Source organism: Salmo trutta, chromosome 33 (assembly GCF_901001165.1).
Source record: "Salmo trutta chromosome 33, fSalTru1.1, whole genome shotgun sequence".
NCBI classification, from domain to species: domain Eukaryota; kingdom Metazoa; phylum Chordata; class Actinopteri; order Salmoniformes; family Salmonidae; genus Salmo; species Salmo trutta.
Genome location: NC_042989.1, coordinates 37,642,240 through 37,664,803, shown reverse-complemented (window position 1 = coordinate 37,664,803; position 22,564 = coordinate 37,642,240). Strand labels below are relative to the sequence as shown.

General features: G+C 43.7%; 1 protein-coding gene across 8 annotated transcripts; it reads right to left on the bottom strand.

Moving 5' to 3' along the window:
- Nucleotides 1–873: 873 nt before the first annotated feature.
- On the bottom strand, nucleotides 874–20,940 carry LOC115172946 (oocyte zinc finger protein XlCOF6.1). Of its 8 annotated transcripts, none has more exons than XM_029730843.1 (6): nucleotides 20,744–20,938; nucleotides 19,035–19,253; nucleotides 15,775–15,885; nucleotides 4,625–4,689; nucleotides 2,725–2,761; nucleotides 874–2,567 (listed from the first exon to the last, which is right to left on the bottom strand). In XM_029730843.1, exons 2-6 carry the CDS (start codon nucleotides 19,132–19,134, stop codon nucleotides 2,521–2,523), a joined length of 360 nt encoding a protein of 119 aa, XP_029586703.1. In that variant the 5' UTR covers nucleotides 19,135–19,253; nucleotides 20,744–20,938; the 3' UTR covers nucleotides 874–2,520. The 8 variants fall into 8 exon arrangements, 6 of the variants coding, with proteins under 6 accessions (XP_029586703.1, XP_029586704.1, XP_029586702.1 ...); XM_029730844.1 differs by having other exon boundaries at nucleotides 874–1,133; nucleotides 20,744–20,937; XR_003871520.1 differs by having other exon boundaries at nucleotides 2,725–4,689; nucleotides 20,744–20,939.
- Between the last annotated feature and the right edge of the window lie 1,624 nt (nucleotides 20,941–22,564).

The following is a 22,564-nucleotide window of genomic DNA, read 5'->3' as shown; positions in this document are numbered from 1 at the left end:
AATGTACTTGTCCTCTTGCTCAGTTGTGCACCAGGGCCTCCCACTCCTCTTTCTATTCCGGTTAGAGCCAGTTTGCGCTGTTCTGTGAAGGGAGTCGTACACAGCGTTGTACCAGATCTTCAGTTTCTTGGCAATTTCTCGCATGGAATATCCTTCATTTCTCAGAACAAGAATAGACTGACGAGTTTCTGAAGATAGTACTTTGTTTCTGGCCGTTTTGAGCCATCAGAATGCTTTTGAGTACTCCCTGACGAAGGCCATGCAGCCGAAACGCATCACATTTTTTTTACTTTGTTTCCATTGAACATGCCATACAAATAAAGGCATTTTAATTCATTATATGAATAGTGCCTTTGTCCTCCTTTCTTTTTGATGATCAATTTACTCCTTTTACCAAAGAGCACCTTCTGTCCACCAAAACCTACTATTGTGGACCTTAGCACATTCCGTCTACCAAAACCTACTATTGTGGACCTTAGCAGCGCTTCCCGTCCTCAATAGTGGTCTGAGTTCAACATCCTGGTCCTCCGCCGACATGCCACACCCCTTCCATTGCACTGTATGTATTAGCACATTTTAAAACAACGGCTGCTGTGCTTAGAACACAAAAGGGAAGGTTTTGGTAGATGGGAGCGAGTTCACAGCTCTTTCATATTGAGCATCTATGTCAATGACTCTGAAAGATCTATTTGCATAAATAATTCATTGATTTACTATTGACCTCCAGTGAGTGTTTTTATTGTTGAGCTTTATCCTAAATCAAAGAGGGATAATTGGATTCAGCGTAAACACATTCTAACTCGTAGCCAATAGTTTGGCCTTCATAAAGTAAATATAGGAACATCAAATTGTTACAGAATTGACCAAACACAGTTCCATATATCATCTTTAATAGATTGAATTCAAATATGTATCAATACTTGTATGACATTTTTCTCCTTTTACACAAATGTTAGCAACATTACTCAGTTACCCCTGGATTCCACCCCCCTCATGTTGATTTTACGTCCTTAAGTCACATTAAGCCATCGTTGGGAGATCACCACAAGCATTTTAGAATGTCCCACACATCTTCTGTGAATGGAATTTTGGGTAACTTTATTCTCCGCAGATCTACCATTACTGATAAGGCTCTGTAAAGAATGAGTTGAATGTGCGTCAGTCATATGTAAGGCTTCTCTCCTGGTGACATCTGCAGCCCAATTAAACACTGCTCTATATATGTCCCCCTCAACTCTCTGGCCTCCCAAAACTGAACCCGTCTCATCCTCCTCATCCCTGGTTTGCCCATGAACTTCGTGCTCTGAAACAAGCTGGCTGGAGCCTGAGCAGGAAGTCTGGGCTCACCGTCCACGCTGAGGCCTACAAACTCCACCTCTCCACCTACAGAGATGGCCTCAGTGCTGCCAGGTCAACCTACTTCAACAGCTCAAATAAGAACCAGACTCTGTTCCCCACTGTCAAGAAACTACTTCAGCCCTGTGACCACACCTTCTCTACTCCCTTGACTGAACTCTGCAACTCCTTCCTTCAGTTTTTTTTCAAGGACAAGATTAAACTAATCACTGACTGATAAATCTGCCTCAACCGCCCCTCCCCGTCAACCTCCTCAACTGTTACCCCTGAAACCCGACTCTCCACATTCGGCCCCCAATATACTCAACTTGACATGTCACCCAGGACTACAACCTGCTCCCAGGATCCTCTCCCCACTGTTGTCATCAAAGCCTGCCTGCTCTCTGTCCATATCTTACCCACATCATCAACCTCACCCATGGAGCTGTCCCATCCATGTACAAAACAGCTGCAGTCCCCCCCATCCTAAAGAAGCCGGGACTAGATACCTCCATCCTCAATGACTATCGTACCATCTCCAACCTCCTCTTCCTCGCTAAATCACTTGAAAAGGCTAGTTGCCTCTCCACTACAAACCCACCTCCTGAACAATAACCTATTTGAGCCCATCCAGTCTGGTTTCCACCCCCTCAAAGTCATCAATGACCTAACCTCTGCTGATGCCGGTGCCCTCAACATCCTGATTTGTCTTTGACACGGTGACCCGACAAGTCCTGGTCACCAGGCTTGAGGGTCTGGGTGTTGAGGGCACTCTCCTGGCTACAATCATACCTCACCAACCAGACCCACTACATCTCCCTCAATGGCCATACCTCACACAGCTGCAGTTACACAGGGTGTCCCCCAGGGCTCTGTGCTGGGCCCCTTACTCTTCATCTACATCCTCCCCTTGGTCAGATGCTCCATCACTTCAACATCCAGATACCATTGTCTCCGCCTCAACCTTGGTGTTGTCCTGGACGGCACCCTCTTTCCACCACTACATCTGCGGCTGAAACCCTGATCCAAGCATTCATCTCCCGTCTCGACTACTGCAACTCACTGATTTCCAGGCATCAACGCAAGCTCCCTCCATAAGCTCCAAATGGTTCAGAACTCTGCAGCCAAACTCCTCCCCCACACTGACATCCCACTCGTTTCCCTTTAAGCACCTCCCCCTTGATTTCATGGTTTTGTTTCTTCCTGCTGTTGTCTTGGCGTCGTCTTGTTTTCTGTATAGTTTCCACAATGGTAAAAGCGACTTTGGGTCATTGAAAATAAGTCCCATGTATTATTATTATAAACAGGGACACTATAAATGTTGTCACCATCCAATGAATATATGGATAAAACATCAAATACATTTAAGTGTTTTTGAAAATAACATACCTGCATTAAGTACCAACTTCAGTTCAACAAAGGCTTTCTGCAAAGCATAAGGCAGATTTTAGTTCTGGAAGAGCCTTGTAAACAGAAGGAGCAACAGAATACACTACAGTATCGTCCACATACAAGTGGAGGTAACGATTTCTTACAAACCAATAGTGTTTATATAGATAGTAAAAAGTACAGGGCCCAAAATCGACCTCATGGGGGTCACCTTTAGTACTAAAGGAAACTTAACACCATCAGAAGTGTCTTCTCTGTCAGGTTGTTTTCAAACCAAATGCAGGATGCCTGACCCAGGCCAATTTTTATTTAAGTAGGCAAGTCAGTTAAGAACAAATTCATGTTTTCAATGACGGCCTAGGAACAGTGGGTTAACTGCCTTGTTCAGGGGCAAAACGACAGATTTTTACCTTGTCAGCTCAGGGATTCGATCTTGCAACCTTTCGGTTACTAGTCCAACGCTCTAACCACTAGGCTACCTGCCGCCAAAATTGGTCAACACAATCGAAAGACTTCCACGGGTCTATAAAAAGGGCAGCACAATGTCATTTACAATGTAATTGATCAGCAAAGACGCAGCAGATATAGTGCTATGAACACTTAACTGATTCAATGAGGTGAAGCACTTCAGTCAGGACAAGAGTACGACTTCTCTCCTGTACTTATTCGCTGGTGGTGTTTGAAGCTACCCACATTCAGAACATTGATAAGGCTTTTCTCCTGCGTGCGTACTCTTATGAACGGTTAGATGACTTGGTGAGGTGAAATCCTTCCCCACAGTTAGAGCAGGAGTAAGGTTTTTCTCCTGTGTGTTTACTTGTGAAGGTTCAGGCTGTCCAGATGAGATTCTTCCACACAGTCAGATCATTAGTAAGGCTTCTCCCCTGTGTGCACTCTGATGAAGTGTTAGATTGCGTGATGTGGTGAAGCATTTCCCACAGTCAGAGCAGCAGTAAGGCTTCTCTCCAGAATGTTTCCGCAGGTGTCTTTCAAGATATGATGGGAATGGGAAACTCTTCCCACAGTCAGAGCAGGAGTAAGGCTTCTCACCTGTGTGAGTTATCCGATGAGAGGTTAGATGACTTGATGTTGTGAAGCATTTCCCACAGTCAGAGCAGGAGTACGGTTTCTCTCCAGAATGTTTCCGCAGGTGTATTTCAAGATACGATGGAAATGGGAAACTCTTCTCACAGTGAGGACAGCGGTGAGGCTTCTCTCCAGTGTGTGTTCGCTGGTGCACATTCAAGCCACTCAGTTGCGAGAAACTCATCCCACAGACCGAGCAGGAATAAGGCTTCTCTCCAGAATGTTTTCGCAGGTGTCTTTCAAGATATGATGGGAATGGGAAACTCTCCTTGCATTGAGGACAGTGGTGAGGCTTCTCTCCAGTGTGTGTTCGCTGGTGCACATTCAAGCCACTCAGTTGAGAGAAACTCATCCCACAGTCAGAGCAGGAATAAGGCTTCTCTCCAGAATGTTTACGTAGGTGTCTTTCAAGATATGATGGGAATGGGAAACTCTCCTCACAGTGAGGACAGTGGTGAGGTTTCTCTCCAGTGTGTGATCGCTGGTGCACATTCAAGCCACTGCGTTGAGAGAAACTCATCCCACAGACAGAGCAGGAATAAGGCTTCTCTCCAGAATGTTTTCGCAGGTGTCTTTCAAGATATGATGGGAATGGGAAACTCTCCTCACAGTGAGGACAGTGGTGAGGCTTCTCTCCAGTGTGTGTTCGCTGGTGCACATTCAAGCCACTCAGTTGAGAGAAACTCATCCCACAGTCAGAGCAGGAATAAGGCTTCTCTCCAGAATGTTTACGCACGTGTCTTTCAAGATATGAAAGGAACGGGAAACTCTTCTCACAGTGAGGACAGTGGTGAGACCTCTTAGCTTTGCTCACCTTCCGATGTTGCTTGACTGAAGCAGGAAATGTCTCAACTTGGTCAGAGGATTTAGGGGTCTCTCCTGTGTAAATGACAACAGAACAATAAGTGAGCTGGTGAAACACAAATGCATATTTTTTGCATCAAATTAAAAGGAAGCAATGTGCCCAATAAAGCAGTCCTGAAATGGGTTACTTACAGTAGGTCTCTCTTCTTGGAACGAATGAGCAATCATTTTGACTAACATTCTAACAGTGTAATTAATACATTTCATATATGCTTTCACAAAAATAACAACTTGGTTGTGTTTATGAAGACCTAAGGTAACATTCAAATATGTTTACTTTATTTCAAGCACAATAGCATATTTGTTTGTTACTGTAGGATACAAAACCACTAAAAACATATGTTCAATCAATTTAATTTGTGGAGTGCCTTTCGTTATGACTATGAAACAGAAAGTGTGTGTGTGTGTGTTGGAACACGGTAAAAGCTTATTTTTATAACGACAACAAAAAAAATGCCCAAGATGCGCAGTCAAATGATAAACAATTTCCTGCTCACAGTGTACTTTAAGCAGGCCAGAGTAGACTGATAAAACTGCTTGGATTTGGTGGACTGATATTAGGTTACATACCATTTAGAGGTTATAATTAGAAGATCCGCCTAGTTTCCTGAAATAGGTCACATGTTGCGGGTCACTACTTCACAGGAGAGCTGTTTGAACGTAAACTTTGCCATCTTGAACGTGAACTTTCATGTGCCTTAAACTTGTATGCTATCTGTAAATACGAATAAAATTGTTAAATTACGAGCCTAGTTGGTTAAGCCACAGAAAAGGACAGCAACCTTCCCGCTAGCCATGATTGGCTGAGGTAATAAGTGGGCTGGACATGCCGAGAGATGAGTTTGGATTGCTTCTGTCCATTTTTGAGCTGGTCAGTATGTGTACGGTAATCCTGTCTATCGTGGCTTTAAAATAAAAATGTTTTTATTGTGTATTAAAACTTAAGACTATGCAAGTATCCATTTCAATAGAACGTCACCGCAGCAACTATTTCAGAGCACTCTCGTCTGAGTACCAGAGCGCAGAATAACGCTGGAGGGGATAGATAATGTTCAGAAACGTTTTCCCTCCAAAACATCTGGTAAATGAGCACACATATTACAGAAATACTCATCATAAACTTTGATCAATATACAAGTGTTATGCACAGAATTATAGATACACTTCTCCTAAATGCAACCGCTTTGTCAGATTTCAAAAAAGGTTCACGGCGAAAGCACAATTTGCAATATTCTGAGTACAGCCCAGAAGACACCAACAACAAGCAAACAGAAACCCGCCATCTTGGAGTCAATAAAACTAAGAAATTACATTATAAATATTCACTTACCTTTGATTATCTTCATCAGAATGCACTCCCAGGAATCCCAGCTCCACAATAAATGTTCGATAGTTTATCTTTATGTCCAAATACATCTATTTTGTTTGCGCGTTAGGTTCACTATCCAAATCCACAACGCGCGTGCTTACTTAGTCCAGACAAAGTCAAAAGTTATACTACAGTTTGTAGAAACATGTCAAACGATGTATAAAATCAATCTTTAGGTTGTTTTTAACATATATCTTCAATAAAATTCCAACCGGACCTATCCGTTCTCTTTAGGAATGAATATGAACTCAGCTCGCTCCCAAGTCCTTGCGCGTGACTGAGCCCATGCCTTATAATGGGACACCTACTTCCTTGGGCTGTTATTCCCTTCAAATTCACCATAGAATCCTCAAACAAGGTTCTAAAGACTGTTGACATCTAGTGGAAGCTTTAGGAAGTGCAAAATGAACCCTAAGTCACTGTATACTGTAAAGGCAATCACTTAAACTACAACCTCAGATTTCCCACTTCCTGGTTGGATTTGTCTCAGGTTTTTGCCTGCCATATGAGTTCTGTTATACTCACAGACATCATTCAAACCGTTTTAGAGACTTCAGAGTGTTTTCTATCCAAATCTACCAATAATATGCATATCCTACCTCCTGGGCCCGAGTAGCAGGCAGTTTAATTTGGGTACGTTTTTCATCCGGCCGTGAAAATACTGCCCCCGATCCCTTTAACCTGTTTGGGATAGGGGGCAGTATTTTCACGGCCGGATAAAAAACACGTACTCGATTTAATCTGGATAGAAAACACTCTAAAGTTTCTAAAACTGTTTGAATGGTGTCTGTGAGTATAACAGAACTCATATGGCAGGCCAAAACCTGAGAAGATTCTATACAATGACACTGATGCGCGAGTGCACGAGAAGACTCAATTTTTTTCTTTCAGTATTTTAATGACCATAACGTCGCCCGGTTGGAATATTATCGCTATTTTACCTTGAAAAATAGCATACATTTATTTTAACCTCTCTAGGGCAGGCGGGACGAAATCGTCCCACCTACGTAACAGCCAGTTGAATCCTGTGGCGCGATTTTCAAATACCTTAAATGCTATTACTTCAATTTCTCAAACATATGACTATTTTACAGCTATTTAAAGATAAGACTCTCGTTAATCTAACCACACTGTTCGATTTCAAAAAGGCTTTACAACGAAAGCAAAACATTAGATTATGTCAGCAGAGTACCCAGCCAGAAATAATCTGACACCCATTTTTCAAGCTAGCATATAATGTCACAAAAACCCAGAAGACAGCTAAATGCAGCACTAACCTTTGATGATCTTCATCAGATGACACACCTAGGACATTATGTTATACAATACATGCATGTTTTGTTCAATCAAGTTCATATTTATATCAAAAACCAGCTTTTTACATTAGCATGTGACGTTCAGAACTAGCATACCCCCCGCAAACTTCCGATGAATTTACTAACAATTTACTAAATTACTCACGATAAACGTTTACAAAAAGCATAACAATTATTTTAAGAATTATAGATACAGAACTCCTCTATGCACTCGATATGTCCGATTTTAAAATAGCTTTTCGGTGAAAGCACATTTTGCAATATTCTAAGTAGATAGCCCGGCATCACAGGGCTAGCTATTTAGACACCCACCAAGTTTAGCCTTCACCAAAGTCAGATTTACTATTAGAAAAGTTTGATTACCTTTCCTGTTCTTCGTCAGAATGCACTCCCAGGACTTCTACTTCAATAACAAATGTAGGTTTGGTCCAAAATAATCCATAGTTATGTTCCATCAGCAGCGTTTTGTTCGTGCGTTCAAGAAACTATCCCAATGGTAAATAACGGTCACGCGCACGGTGCACTTCGTGACAAAAGATTTCTAAATATTTCATTACCGTACTTCGAAGCATGTCAACCACTGTTTAAAATCAATTTTTATGCCATTTTTCTCGTAAAAAAGCGATAATATTCCGACCGGGAATCTGCAATTAGGTAAACAGCCGAAAGAAAATACAGCATGGGGTCGAATTGGGCACGCGCCTAATTCCTTTGTCCTCTTATCGGCCACTTGGCAAAGGCGATTGTGTTTCAGCCTGGGGCTGCCTCGTCATCGTTCAACTTTTTCCCGGGCTCTGAGAGCCTATGGAAGCCGTAGGAAGTGTCACGTTACAGCTAAGATCCCCACTCTTCAATAAACAGAGACAAGAAGAACGACTCCTTGTCAGACAGGCCACTTCCTGCATGAAATCTTCTCAGGTTTTTGCCTGCCATATGAGTTCTGTTATACTCACAGACACCATTCAAACAGTTTTAGAAACTTTAGGGTGTTTTCTATCCAAAGCCAATAATTATATGCATATTCTAGTTACTGGGCAGGAGTAGTAACCAGATTAAATCGGGTACGTTTTTTATCCAGCCGTGTAAATACTGCCCCCTACCCCCAACAGGTTAAACAGCGTTTGACATGCTTCGAAGTACGGTAATGGAATATTTAGAAAAAAAATTGTCACGAAATGCGCCGGCGCGTCACCCTTCGGATAGTGACTTGAACGCACAAACAAAACGCCGCTATTTGGATATAACTATGGATTATTTTGAACCAAACCAACATTTGTTATTGAAGTAGAAGTCCTGGGAGTGCATTCTGACGAAGAACAGCAAAGGTAATCCAATTTTTCTTATAGTAAATCTGACTTTGGTGAAGGCCAAACTTGGTGGGTGTCAAATTAGCTAGCCGTGATGGCCGGGCAATGTACTCTGAATATTGCAAAATGTGCTTTCACCGAAAAGCTATTTTAAAATCTGACACCGCGATTGCATAAAGGAGTTCTGTATCTATAATTCTTTAAATAATTGTTTTTTGTGAACGTTTATCGTGAGTAATTTAGTAAATTCACCGGAAGTTTGCGGGGGGTATGCTGGTTCTGAAAGTCACATGCTAATGTAAAAAGCTGGTTTTTGATATAAATATGAACTTGATTGAACAAAACATGCATGTATTGTATAACATAATGTCCTAAGATTGTCATCTGTTGACGATCAAAGGTTAGTGCTGCATTTAGCTGTGGTTTGGGTTTGTGACATTATATGCTAGCTTGAAAAATGGGTGTCTGATTATTTCTGGCTGGGTACTCTGCTGACATAATCTAATGTTTTGCTTTCGTTGTAAAGCCTTTTTGAAATCGGACAGTGTGGTTAGATTAACGAGAGTCTTGTCTTTAAAATGGTGTAAAATAGTCATATGTTTGAGAAATTGAAGTAATAGCATTTAAGGTATTTGAATAACGCGCCACGGGATTACACTGGCTGTTACGTAGGTGGGACGAAATCGTCCCACTGGCCCTAGAGAAGTTAAAGTGGCTAGAAATGAGTCAGTATGTTGGCAGCAGCCACTCAATGTTAGTGATGGCTGTTTAACAGTCAGATGGCCTTGATAGAAGCTGTTTTTCAGTCTCTCGGTCCCCGCTTTGATGCACCTGTACTGACCTCGCCTTCTGGATGATAGCGGGGTGAACAGGCAGTGGCTCGGGTGGTTGTTGTCCTTGATGATCTTATTGGCCTTCCTGTGACATCAGGGGGTGTAGGTGTCCTGAAGGGCAGGTAGTTTGCCCCCGGTGATGCGTTGTGCAGACCTCACTACCGTCTGGAGAGCCTTACGGTTGTGGGCGGAGCAGTTGCCGTACCAGGCGGTGATACAGCCTGATACAGTTGTTACCTACCCTCACCACCTGGGGGCGGCCTGTCAGGAAGTCCAGGACCCAGTTGCACAGGGCGGGGTCGAGACCCAGGGTCTCGAGCTTAATGACGAGTTGAGGGTACTATGGTGTTATTTGCTGAGCTGTCGTTGATGAACAGCATTCTTACATAGAATGCTGTTCATCGTAGCACTCACATCCTCTTGTCCAGATGGGTTGGGGCAGTGTGATTGCGATTGTGTCGTCTGTGGACCTATTGGAGTGGGTCTATGGTGTCAGGCAGGGTGGTGGAGATATGGTCCTTGACTAGTCTTTCAAAGCACTTCATGATGACGGAAGTGAGTGCTACGGGGCGATAGTCATTTAGCTCAGTTACCTTCGCTTTCTTGGGAACAGGAACAATGGTGGCCCTCTTGAAGCATGTGGGAACAGCAGACTGGGATAAGGATTGATTGAATGTGTCAGTAACCACAGCAGCCAGCTGGTCTGCGCATGCTCTGAGGACGCGGCTGGGGATGCCGTCTGGGCCGGCAGCCTTGCGAGGGTTAACACGTTTAAATGTTTTACTCACGTTGGCTGCAGTGAAGGAGAGCCTGCAGATTTTGGTAGCGGGCCATATCAGTGGCACTGTGTTGTCCTCAAAGCGAGCAAAGAAGTTGTTTAGTTTGTCTGGGAGCAAGACATCGTGGTCCGCGAAGGGGCTGGTTTTCCTTTTGTAGTCCGTGATTGACTGTAGACCCTGCCACATACCTCTCGTGTCTGAGCCATTGAATTGCAACTCTAATTTGTCTCTATACTGACGCTTAGCTTGTTTGATTGCCTTGCGGAGGGAATAGCTACACTGTTTGTATTCGGTCATGTTTCCGGTCACCTTGCCCTGATTTAAAAGCAGTGGTTCGCACTTTCAGTTTTGCGCGAATGCTACAATCAATCCACGGTTTCTGGTTGGGGAATGTTTTACTAGACGCTGTGGGTACAACATCACCGATGCACTTGCTAATAAACTCGCTCACCGAATCTGCGTATTCATCAATGTTATTGTCTGACGCTATGCGGAACATATCCCAGTCCACGTGATTGAAGCAATCTTGAAGCGTGGAATCCAATTGGTCGGACCAGCGTTGAACAGACCTGAGCACGGGCGCTTCCCGTTTTAGTTTCTGTCTATAGGTTGGGAGCAACTAAATGGAAAGTTAGAATAACAATGATCCAGAGTTTTGCCAGCCCGGGTCGCGCATTCCGTATGCTGATAAAATATAGGGAGCCTTGTTTTCAGATTAGCCTTGTTAAAATCCCCAGCTACAATAAATGCAGCCTCAGGATATGTAGTTTCCAGTTTACATAGTCAAATTAAGTTCTTTCAGGGCCGTCAATGTGTCTGATTGGGGCGGGATATACACGACTGTGATTATGATCAAATAGAATTCTCTTGGTAGATAATGCGGTCGGCATTTGATTGTAAGGAATTCTAGGTCAGGTGAACAAAATTACTTTAGTTCCTGTATGTTGTTATGATTACACCACGTCTCGTTAATCATAAGGCATACACCCCCGCCCTTCTTACCAGAGAGATGTTTGTTTCTGTCGGCGCGATGCGTGAAGAAGCCAGGTGGCTGTACCGACTCTGACGTATCCCGAGTGAGCCATGTTTCCGTGAAACAAAGAACGTTAATCTCTGATGTCTCTCTGGAAGGCAACCCTTGCTCGGATTTCGTCTACCTTGTTGTCAAGTGACTGAACATTGGTGAGTAGTGTGCTCAGGAGCGGTGCGCGATGTGCCCGTCTATGGAGCCTGACCAGAAGACCGCGCCGTCTGCCCCTTCTGCGGCGCCGTTGCTTTGGGTCGCCGGCTGGGATACGATCCATTGTCCTGGGTGGTGGACCAAACAGAGGATCTGCTTCGGGAAAGTCGTATTCCTGGTCGTAATGTTGGTGAGTTGACGTTGCTCTTATATCCAATAGTTTTTCCCGACTATGTAATAAAACCTAATATTTCCTGGGGTAACAATGTAAGAAATAACACAAGAAAACAAAAATACTGCATAGTTTCCTAGGACCGCGAAGCGAGGCGGCCATCTGTCGGCGCCAAGTCTCTGACCTCCTCCCTATAGGCTGTCTCGTCGTTTATCAGGCCTACTACTGTTGTGTCGTCTGCAAACTTAATGATGGTGTTGGAGTCGTGCCTGGCCATGCAGTCGTGGGTGAACAGGGAGTACAGGAGGGGACTGAGCACACGCCCCTGAGGGGCTCCAGTGTTGAGGATCAGCGTAGCAGATGTTTTGCTACCTAACCTTACCACCTGGGGGTGGCCCGTCAGGAAGTCCAGGATCCAGTTTCAGAGGGAGGTGTTTAGTCCCAGGATCCTTAGCTTAGTGATGAGTTGAGGGCACTATGGTGTTGAACGCTGAGCTGTAGTCAATGAACAGCATTCTCACGTAGGTGTTCCTTCTGTCCAGGTGGGGAAGGGCAATAGAGATTGCATCTGTGGATCGGTTTGAGCAGTATGCAAATTGGAGCGGGTCTAGGGTTTCTGGGATAATGGCGTTAATGTGAGCCATTTAAAATACTTCATGGCTACTGACGTGAGTGCTACAGGTCTGTAGTCATTTAGGCAGGTTACCTTAGTCCCTGTGCCCAAGAGCACTATGGTGGTTTGCTTGAAGCATGTTGGTATTAGACTCAATCAGGGACATGTTTAACCTGTTTGGGATAGGGGGCAGTATTGAGAATTTTGGAAAAAATATGTTCCCAATTTTAACTGCCTCCTACACCAACTCAGAAGCTAGAATATGCATATTATTGTTCAGGTTTGGATAGAAAACACTCTGAATTTTCTAAAACTGTTTGAATGGTGTCTGTGAGTATAACAGAACTCCTATGGCAGGCAAAAACCTGACAAGGTTTCAAGCAGGAAGTACCCTGTCTGACAAGGAGTCGTGCGTCTTGCATCTTTTTATTGAAAAGTAAGGATCTTAGCTGTAACGTGACAATTCCCAGGGCTCCAATAGGCTCTAAGAACCCGCGAAAAACCTGAAGGTTTACGAGGGAGCCTCAGGCTGAAACACATTATCACCTTTTGTAAGTGGCTGCTCAGAGGACCTTTGAATGAGGCGCGTGCACGATTCGCTCCTGAGGAGAAATTTTATTCGGCTGTTTAGGCTCAATGCATATTCCCGGTCGGAATATTATCACTTATCTACGAGATAAATGGCATAAAAATTGGTTTTAAACAGCGGTTGACATGCTTCGAAGTACGGTAATGGAATATTTAGACATTTTTGTCACGCCAATGCGCCATGCGCGACACCGTGATGAAGCATTCTGATAGTGTCTAGAACTCACGAACAAAACGTCGCTGTTTGGATATAACGATGGATTATTTGGGACCAAACCAACATTTGTTATTGAAGTAGAAGTCCTGGCAGTGTATTCTGACGAAGAACAAGCAAGGTAAGAACATTTTTCTTATAGGAAATGTGATTTTGGTGGAGGCTGACCTGGGTGGGTATCTAAATAGCTAGCCCTGTGATGCCGGGCTATGTACTTGGATTATTGCAAAATGTGCTTCATCCGAAAAGCTATTTTAAAATCGGACATATCGAGTGCATAGAGGAGTAATGTATCTATAATTCTTAAAATAATTGTTATGCTTTTTGTGAACGTTTATCGTGAGTAATTTAGCAAACTGTTAGTAAATTCCCCGGAAGTTTGCGGGGGTTATGCTTTTTCTGAACGTCACATGCTAATGTAAAAAGCTGTTTTTTGATATAAATATGAACTTGATTGAACAGACATGCATGTATTGTATAACACAATGTCCTAGGTGTGTCATCTGATGAAGATCATAAAAGGTTAGTGCTGCATTTAGCTGTGGTTTGGTTTTATGTGACATGATATGCTAGCTTGAAAAATGGGTGTCTGATTATTTCTGGCTGGGCACTCTGCTGACATAATCTAATGTTTTGCTTTCGTTGTAAAGCCTTTTTGAAATCGGACAGTGGGGTTAGATTAACGAGATTCTTGTCTTTAAATAGCTGTAAAATAGTCATATGTTTGAGAAATTGAAGTAATAGTATTTCTAACGATTCAAAAATCGCGCCACTGGATTTCAGTGGCTGTTACGTAGGTGGGACGAGTTTGTCCCACATGCGCCAGAGAGGTTAAAATGTCATTGAAGACACCTGCCAGTTGGTCAGCACATGCCCGGAGAACATGTCCTGGTAATCCGTCTGGCCCCGCAGCCTTGTGTATGTTGACCTGTTTAAAGGTCTTACTCACGTCGGCTTCGGAGAGCATGATCAAACAGTCTTACGGAATAGCTGATGCTCTCATGCATGCCTCAGTGTTGCTTGCCTCGAAGCGAGCATAGAAGTGATTTGGCTCGTGTCACTGGGCAGCTCGTGGCTGTGCTTCCCTTTGTAGTCTGTAATAGTTTGCAGACCCTGTCACATCCGACAAGCGTCAAAGCCGGTGTAGTACGATTCAATCTTAGCCCTGTATTAACGCTTTGCCTGTTTGATGTTTCGTTAGAGTTCCGCACCTTGAAAGCGGCAACTCTAGCCTTTAGCTCAGCGCGGATGTTGCCTGTAATACATAGCTTCTGGTTGGGGTATGTACGTACAGTCACTGTGGGGACGATGTCCTCGATGGACTTATTGATAAATCCAGTGACTGATATGGTGTACTCCTCAATGCCATCAGAAGAATCCCAGAACATATTCCAGTCTGTGCTAGCAAAACAGTCTGATTGTTTGCATAACACTACCTCATCTATCACTGATAGTGATATTGTTCGTACTATATATTACTTATATTGATACTATATATTTCTACTATGCAATATTTATAAAATATTTTTATCTGGACACTGTTTACCTGGAATTATTCCTTATTGTAGGCTACTACTTTTACCACTTTTAGTCTTAATCTTTACTACACTACTCACTGTTTAGCACATGACCTCACATGTGAATCCTTAAAGAGATGGGTGGGGCTAAGGCTTAAGAAGGTGTGATTAATGCTGAATGGGTGTAGACAAGAAGAGCTCTCCAGTAGGTACCAAAACATTCAAAGGCCATTTTCTCAAAAATGAGTTTACAAGTTCATCGACGTTCAAAGGATAAATACTTTCCCATTGTTCCTCAACTGTAGTGTATGATATACAATGTTGTAGCTCTGAGTCTCTACTTTTATCCAATGTAAAAAATAAAAAAAATCAATTACAAATGTTGCTTCATAAGACCGATTTGAGCTGGGTCGGTCACATGTGCCAATACAACAGATTATGCATCGTTCACTTTAGCGATTATAGTGTTGAAGACCCACTCCAGCCTCCCTAGAGCCTAATGTAGCACCTGATTTCATTAACAATAGCACCTCAATAGGTGGTCCAGGTGTACTCTGGCTTAGCACAACAACAACAAAAATAATTGGTAGAAAAATATCTGAATTAGGCTGCCATTTCAGGTAATTTGTTATCAAGTGGCCACTGGTTGGTGGGGGCAGCAGGTAGCCTAGTGATTAGAGCGTTGGGCCAGTAACCAAAAGGTTGCTGGATCGAATCCCAGAGCTGGTAAAAACCTATCGTTCTGCCCCTGAACAAGGCAGTTAACCAACTGTTCCCCGGTAGGCCGTCATTGTAAGTAAGAATTTCTTAACTGACTTGCCTAGTAAAAAATAAAATAAAAAGTGCAATTGTCCTACATTGCTCCTCTATTGTTCTCGCAAGCAAGAGGGGAAGCCGATGATATCAGACCAACTCCTTGAATTGCCAAACACTTGAATTTGGCAATTGTGTAAAAAATAAAATAAAAACCTCAAGTGTGTGTGCACTGCACTGCACTTACAAGCATTTCGCTACACCCGCAATAACATCTGCTAAACATGTGTATGCAACAAATAAAATGTGATCTGACTTGGAATGTCATTTTTTCCCCACAGGAAAAGTTTTTTAATTTTTTTTTAATCGCTGTTGTGGGACTTTAAACTGTGACGTCAACTAATGTTTTCCTGGATCATCGGACAGGCCTAAAAAAAACTAGATCAAACCTGCTCTCACCATGATCAGATTCCCCAAAGTCATCCTTCTCCTCTTCTTTAAAGGTGACATTCAGCCCCAGTGTTTGAGTGCTGTCTGCCATCTTCACTGACGCCATCTCTGGACTCTCTTCTGTGTAAAATGAGAACAAGGAAAAAGTTTAAACTATGTTATCTTGCAGTGACTTGAGGAAATAAAATAAATACTAAAACCATGTAGCAAAGTGGTTGGCGAGCAACTAAATAACCCAAGTATGTCCTTTTTAAAATGCCTGGCTCAATCCACAACAGCCCCAGGTGTCCTAAGTGTCCTAACCCCAGCCCCAGGCGTCCTGACCCCAGGCGTCCCAGCCCCAACCCCAGGCGTCCCAGCCCCAACCCCAGGCGCCCCAGCCCCAGGCGTCCCAACCCCAGCCCCAGGCGTCCCAACCCCAGCCCCAGGCGTCCCAACCCCAGCCCCAGGCGTCCCAGCCCCAGGCGTCCCAACCCCAGCCCCAGGCGTCCCAACCCCAGCCCCAGGCGTCCCAACCCCAGCCCCAGGCGTTCCAACCCCAGGCGTCCCAACCCCAGCCCCAGGCGTTCCAACCCCAGGCGTCCCAACCCCAGGCGTCCCAACCCCAGGCGTCCCAACCCCAGCCCCAGGTGTCCTGACCCCAGGTGTCCTGACCCCAGGCATTCTAACCCCAGGCGTCCTAACCCCAGGCGTCCCAGCCCCAGGCGTCCCAACCCCAGCCCCAGGCGTCCCAGCCCCAGGCGTCCCGACCCCAGGCGTCCCAACCCCAGCCCCAGGCGTCCCAGCCCCAGGCGTCCCGACCCCAGGCGTCCCAACCCCAGCCCCAGGCGTCCCAGCCCCAGGCGTCCCAACCCCAGCCCCAGGCGTCCCAACCCCAGCCCCAGGCGTCCCAGCCCCAGGCGTCCCGACCCCAGGCGTCCCAACCCCAGCCCCAGGCGTCCCAGCCCCAGGCGTCCCAGCCCCAGGCGTCCCAACCCCAGGCGTCCCAACCCCAGCCCCAGGTGTCCCAACCCCAGGCGTCCCAACCCCAGGCGTCCCAACCCCAGGCGTCTCCCAACCCCAGCCGTTCTAACCCCAGCCCCAGGCGTTCTAACCCCAGCCCCAGGCGTCCCAACCCCAGCCCCAGGCGTCCCAACCCCAGCCCCAGGCGTTCTAACCCCAGCCGTCCCAACCCCAACCCCAGCCGTCCCAACCCCAGGCGTCCCAACCCCAACCCCAGGCGTCCCAACCCCAGGCGTCCCAACCCCAGGCGTCCCAACCCCAGGCGTCCTAACCCCAACCCCAGCCCCAGGCGTCCCAACCCCAGCCCCAGGCGTCCCAACCCCAGCCCCAGGCGTCCTAACCCCAGGTGTCCCAACCCCAACCCCAGGTGTCCTGACCCCAGGCATTCTAACCCCAGGCGTCCTAACCCCAGGCGTCCCAGCCCCAGGCGTCCCAGCCCCAGGCGTCCCAACCCCAGCCGTCCCAACCCCAGCCCCAGCCGTCCCAACCCCAGGCGTCCCAACCCCAGGCGTCCCAACCCCAGGCGTCCCAACCCCAGACGTCCTAACCCCAGGCGTCCTAACCCCAGGCGTCCTAAGTGAAAAATAGAATAGCATCTTAAAAGTAATGTAACCAATCTATCTCTGACTAAAAGTATGAAAATATGAAAACCAGCAGACACTTTGGCCCTTGAGAACCAGAACAACACTGGTGTAACAGCTGTTGATAAACTTTCGGGTGTAATCATTAGTGCACACGATAGCAAACAGTTTGGCCTGATGCAAAACATTTTGCAATGGAAACCGTTTATTCAAGGAACCAAACGGAAGTAAACAAAAGCAAACGCAACAAAACAGGGAGGGACCTACCTGAAATGTGTCCAATAGAAACTAATTTACATTGCAGAACGTTTTACGTTTAGTCATTTTATTTGAAAAAATAACTATTTTGCGCAAAACCTCAAGTGTGTGCACGGCACTTACAAGCATTTGGTTACACCCGCAATAACATCTGCTAAACACGTGTATGCAACAAATAACATGTGATTTGACTTGGAAGAAACTAATTTACATTGCAGAACGTTTTACGTTTAGAGTCATTTTATTTGACTCTAAACGTAAAGTTTAGAGCCCAACATTTTTTTTACCGAAAATTATTGTAAAAGCACCAACAATTCAGCTCCAAGTGATTTTGCAAAGTATTCCCACGCATTATAGAGATATACTGTATGTGATTGTATATAAACGTAAGCAAGGTTTTAGTCAAATATCTGTTTGGGCTTCTTGCGTCAATTTGCGGTCTACAAATTATTTGTAGTTATGTTTCCCTGGCCATCCGCTCAAGAAAATAAAAATCGGCCCACAGCAGAATCTAGTTGATGATCCCTGAAGTAAACGGTTTCTGTTACAAAACATTTCGCAACAGACTAAATGTTTTGCTACAGTCTGGGCCTAAGGAATACACTCCTGCCGTCTTACCTTGGTTGTAACCGCTGTTGATTAAACCCTGCTCTGTCACCTGGGTAATCATCCAATTCCCATGATAAACCCTGCTCTGTCACCTGGGTAATCATCCAATTCCCATGATAAACCCTGCTGTTACCTGGGTAATCATCCAATTCCCATGATAAACCCTGCTCTGTTACCTGGGTAATCATCAAATTCCCATGATAAACCCTGCTCTGTCACCTGGGTAATCATCCAATTCCCATGATAAACCCTGCTGTTACCTGGGTAATCATCCAATTCCCATGATAAACCCCCGCTCTGTTACCTGGGTAATCATCCAATTCCCATGATAAACTGTGACGACCCTCCCACTCTGTCTGCCGTATTTTCTCTCTCTGCTCTTGTTCCTTATTAGGATGCTGGTGGGCGGAGTTGGGAGGGTCGTCAGCTACATGGGAAACACCTGGGCTCGGGTGTGTCCCAGGATAAATAGACCTCCACATTCATTGGGGAGACTCTCCATGCAGACACCTTGTTGTTTTTGGTTGTGCTAGTTGTGGCTTTTTGGTTGTTTGCTTTGGCACCCTTCAACACCCTGCATTATTACATTCAGGTATGCAAAACACTCACTTACACTACTGATTACACACACCATTGTTAATTACTTTATTTAATCAATATATATTTTGATACTCCTTGTCTCCCTTTTGTTGCGAACTCTGAGCCGGTTCGTAACAAAACCCTGCTATGTTACCTGGGTAATCATCCAATTCCCATGATAAACCCTGCTCTGTTACCTGGGTAATCATCCAATTCCCATGATAAACCCTGCTCTGTTACCTGCGTAATCATCGCATTCCCAAATCTTCACTTCCTCTTCTATATCTTTTGTGATGATGTTCAGCCGGAGTGTTTGACTGCTTTCTTTCACTGATGCCATCTCTCCTGCGGTGCCCAGGGAACTTCAGGACCCAGTCAGTATAGGCTTGGGCTCAGTGTGGAAGGAGAGCGGCAGGCTTTTTATCCTCGCTGTCCTAAAGTAAAGACCAGATAAACAACCTGTAAAAGGAAAAAAAGCCTGTATGAAATACAGGACTGTTGTCATTTGGTGGCTTGCTATCTAGTTAGTGCACACATTCATTTGTTTTCTGAGGTAGCCAGTCATTTGATCAATGTTGCTATGCTAATTTAGTTTACTGTATGGAGCCTCAGCTGGCTAAGCTAAGAAATCATGTCTAAAATTGCAAGGTAGCTAGCTATTATTCGGGTTTGGTTTTTAGCTGAACCAGTATATGGGCAGAGGAGGAGATAATGAATATATGACGAGTCACACCTCTAGCTCAGTTAGCTACCATTAATTTACAGCCACCATGCCCAGAATGTACTTCCCAAAAATGTCTAAACAAACATTTACAAGCAACCGGAAAATAATTGTCTGGAAAGAGTGCATGAGCCAAATTCACATTTTTTTTGGCACCTCCAATAAACGTTGATAGATTAGGTACATGGCATACTTGGTCTAAAATAATACAGATTATTTCCAGACAAGGGATTTTTTTCAGTTACTTGTACATTTTTATTTAGGCCATTTTTAGAAGTACATCCCAGGTGTGAAGGTAGTAAATGACAATAGTTGCTCAGCGAAACCCAATATTTTGTTGAGTAACTAATTGTATTTTGACATTATAACACTTACAGATCTGTCTAATTAATAGGAAAATGAATGGTAGCTAACTAGGTACTTCTCCTCTGCCCAGGAGGTGTATTCATTATGTCTTACAACAGAAACAGGTAACTGTTACCTGGGTTTACTCTGTTTATTATCTATGCATAGTCACTTTACCGCTATCTACATTACCTCAATTACCTGGACTAACCAGTGCCCCCGCACATTGACACTGTACCCTGTATATAGCCTCACTATGGTTTATTATTTTGTTGCTCCTTAATTGTTATTTTTCTATTTCAATTTTTTTTACTTCAGTTTATTTTAGTAAATACTTAAACTGCATTGTTGGTTAATTAAGGGCTTATAAGTAAGCTTTTCACTGTTAAGGTTGAACACCTGTTGGTATTCGACGCTTGTGACAAATACAATTTGATGTTGTTTAATTACCAAACGAACGCAACGGGAAGGGGACCTAAATGTGTCCAATGGAAACTCCTTTTCGTTGCAGAACATTTTCCGTTTTTGAGTAAACTTGTTTGTTGCAACACGTTTTTACAACAGACGAAACGTTTTAATCTACCAATCGGCGTTATGAATACATTCCAAGTAATGAAGCAAAACAAAACAAACTGGGAGGGAGATACCTGCACAAATTCAGGTTTTAGCCACCATTTCCCGCTAAGCTACAGTACATTTGGTTTAGCTAACGTTAGGTAGCTACATATTTCTCTATTTTGTTATTATAAAAACGTATGTGGTGACAGTTTAATGTATTGTTTTGTTAACTTTAGCTATGAGTAACATTAGCTGACGTTAGTTAACTGAAGGCCTTGTCTGGCCATTTGCCCTGCTGTAACAGACTTCCCGAGAAGGGTCTTACCTGAGGCCTTGCTTCGCTAAAACGGAATTATAAATGCTTATTTTGAATCAAATGTTCATTGTTTAACGAATAAATTGTTATTTACGCATGGATATCTATTCCAAAGGGATCGTACACAAAAGCGATGGCAATTTGCGCATTTTTCTTTTTCGACAGACTAGGCGTGTTTCAAACTACACAAACGTAGACAGTCGGTCGCCACCTGTGTGCGGGAGTGTGAATCACATATAATTCTTACTCAGGTTGTGGTCAATTTATTTATAACAAAATGTGATACTGGATTATTCTCATTCGAAAGTGTGAAGTCCTCAAACTAAACAATATTTTGTTTACACACAAAAAGGAGTGAATTTAGCCAGAGTATTCCTAACCATCAAGTTCTCTAAGGCTGTGTTTACACAGGTAGCCCAATTTTGCAGTAATTGGTCTGTTGACCATCGGATATCTTAGACAGAGGCGATTTAAACACGTTTTTGGGCTACTTCTAAATTGCACCTAATTTCATACAAAAAAAATATGTATAGGCAGGTAGCCTAGTGGTTAGAGTGTTGGGACAGTGTTGGGACAGTAACCATAAGGTTGCTAGATCGAATCCCCGAGCTGGCAAGGTAAAAATCTGTCGTTCTGCTCCTGAACAAGGCAGTTAACCCAATGTTCCTAGGCCGTCATTGTAAATAAGAATTTGTTCTTAACTGACTTGCCTGGTTAAATAGAAATGTGCTCATCTTTCTTGGCCCAAGCAAGTCTCTTCTTCTTATTGGTATACTTTAGTAGTGGTTTCTTTGCAGCAATTCGACCATGAAGGCCTGATTCACACAGTCTCCTCTGAACAGTTGATGTTGAGATGTGTCTGTTACTTGAGCTCTATGAAGCATTTATTTGGGCTACAATTTCTGAGGCTGGTAACTCTAATGAACTTATCCTCTGCAGCAGAGGAAACTCTGGGTCTTCCTTTCCAGTGGCGGTCCTCATGAGCCAGTTTCATCATAGTGCTTGATGGTTTTTGCGACTGCACTGCAATGTTCTTGACATTAACCAAATTGACTGACCTTCATGTCTTAAAGTAATGATGGACTGTCTCTTTTGATTATTTGAGCTGTTCATGCCATAATATGGACTTGGTCATATACCAAATAGAGTTATCTTCTGTTTACCATCCCTTCCGTGTCACAACACAACTGATTGGTTCAAACGCATTATGAAGGATAGAATTTCCACCAAAACCTTTTTTTTAACAAGGCACACCTGTTAATTGAAATGCTGGTTGAGAGAATGCCAAGATTGTGCAAAGTCGTCAAGGCAAAGGGGGGCTACTTTGAAGAAGCTAAAATATATTTTGATATGTTTAACACTTCTTTGGTTACTACATGATTCCATATGTGTTATTTCATAGTTTTGATGTCTTCACTATTATTATCCAATGTGCAAAATAGTAAAAATAAAGAAAAACCCTTCAATGAGTAGATGTGTCCAAACTTATGACTGGTACAATACTGTTCAAAAGTTTGGGGTCACTTAGAAATGTTTTTGTCCATTTAAAATAACATCAAATTGATCAGAAATACAGTATAGACATTAATGTTGTAAATGACTAATGTAGCTGGAAACGGCAGATTAAAAAAAAAATATATGGAATATCTACATAAGTGTACAGAGGCCCATTATCAGCAACTGTCACTCCTGTGTTCCAATGGCATGTTGTGTTAACTAATCTATGTTTAGAATTTTAAAAGGCTAATTGGTCATTAGAAAACCCTTTTGCAATTATGTTAGCACAGCTAAAAACTGTTCAGATTTTTTTTTTTTTTTAAAGCTATAAAA

Bases quoted from the DNA above. Each gene is read 5' to 3' on its own strand.
- LOC115172946 (XM_029730840.1), bottom strand. From the start codon at position 19,134: ATGGCATCAGTGAAAGAAAGCAGTCAAACACTCCGGCTGAACATCATC. The intron at 15,886-19,034 runs GTAACAGAGCAG...CATTTTACACAG, and splicing joins GGAATGCGATGATTACGCAG to AAGAGAGTCCAGAGATGGCG. The intron at 4,690-15,774 runs GTGAGAGCAGGT...TCATTTACACAG, and splicing joins CTTTGGGGAATCTGATCATG to GAGAGACCCCTAAATCCTCT.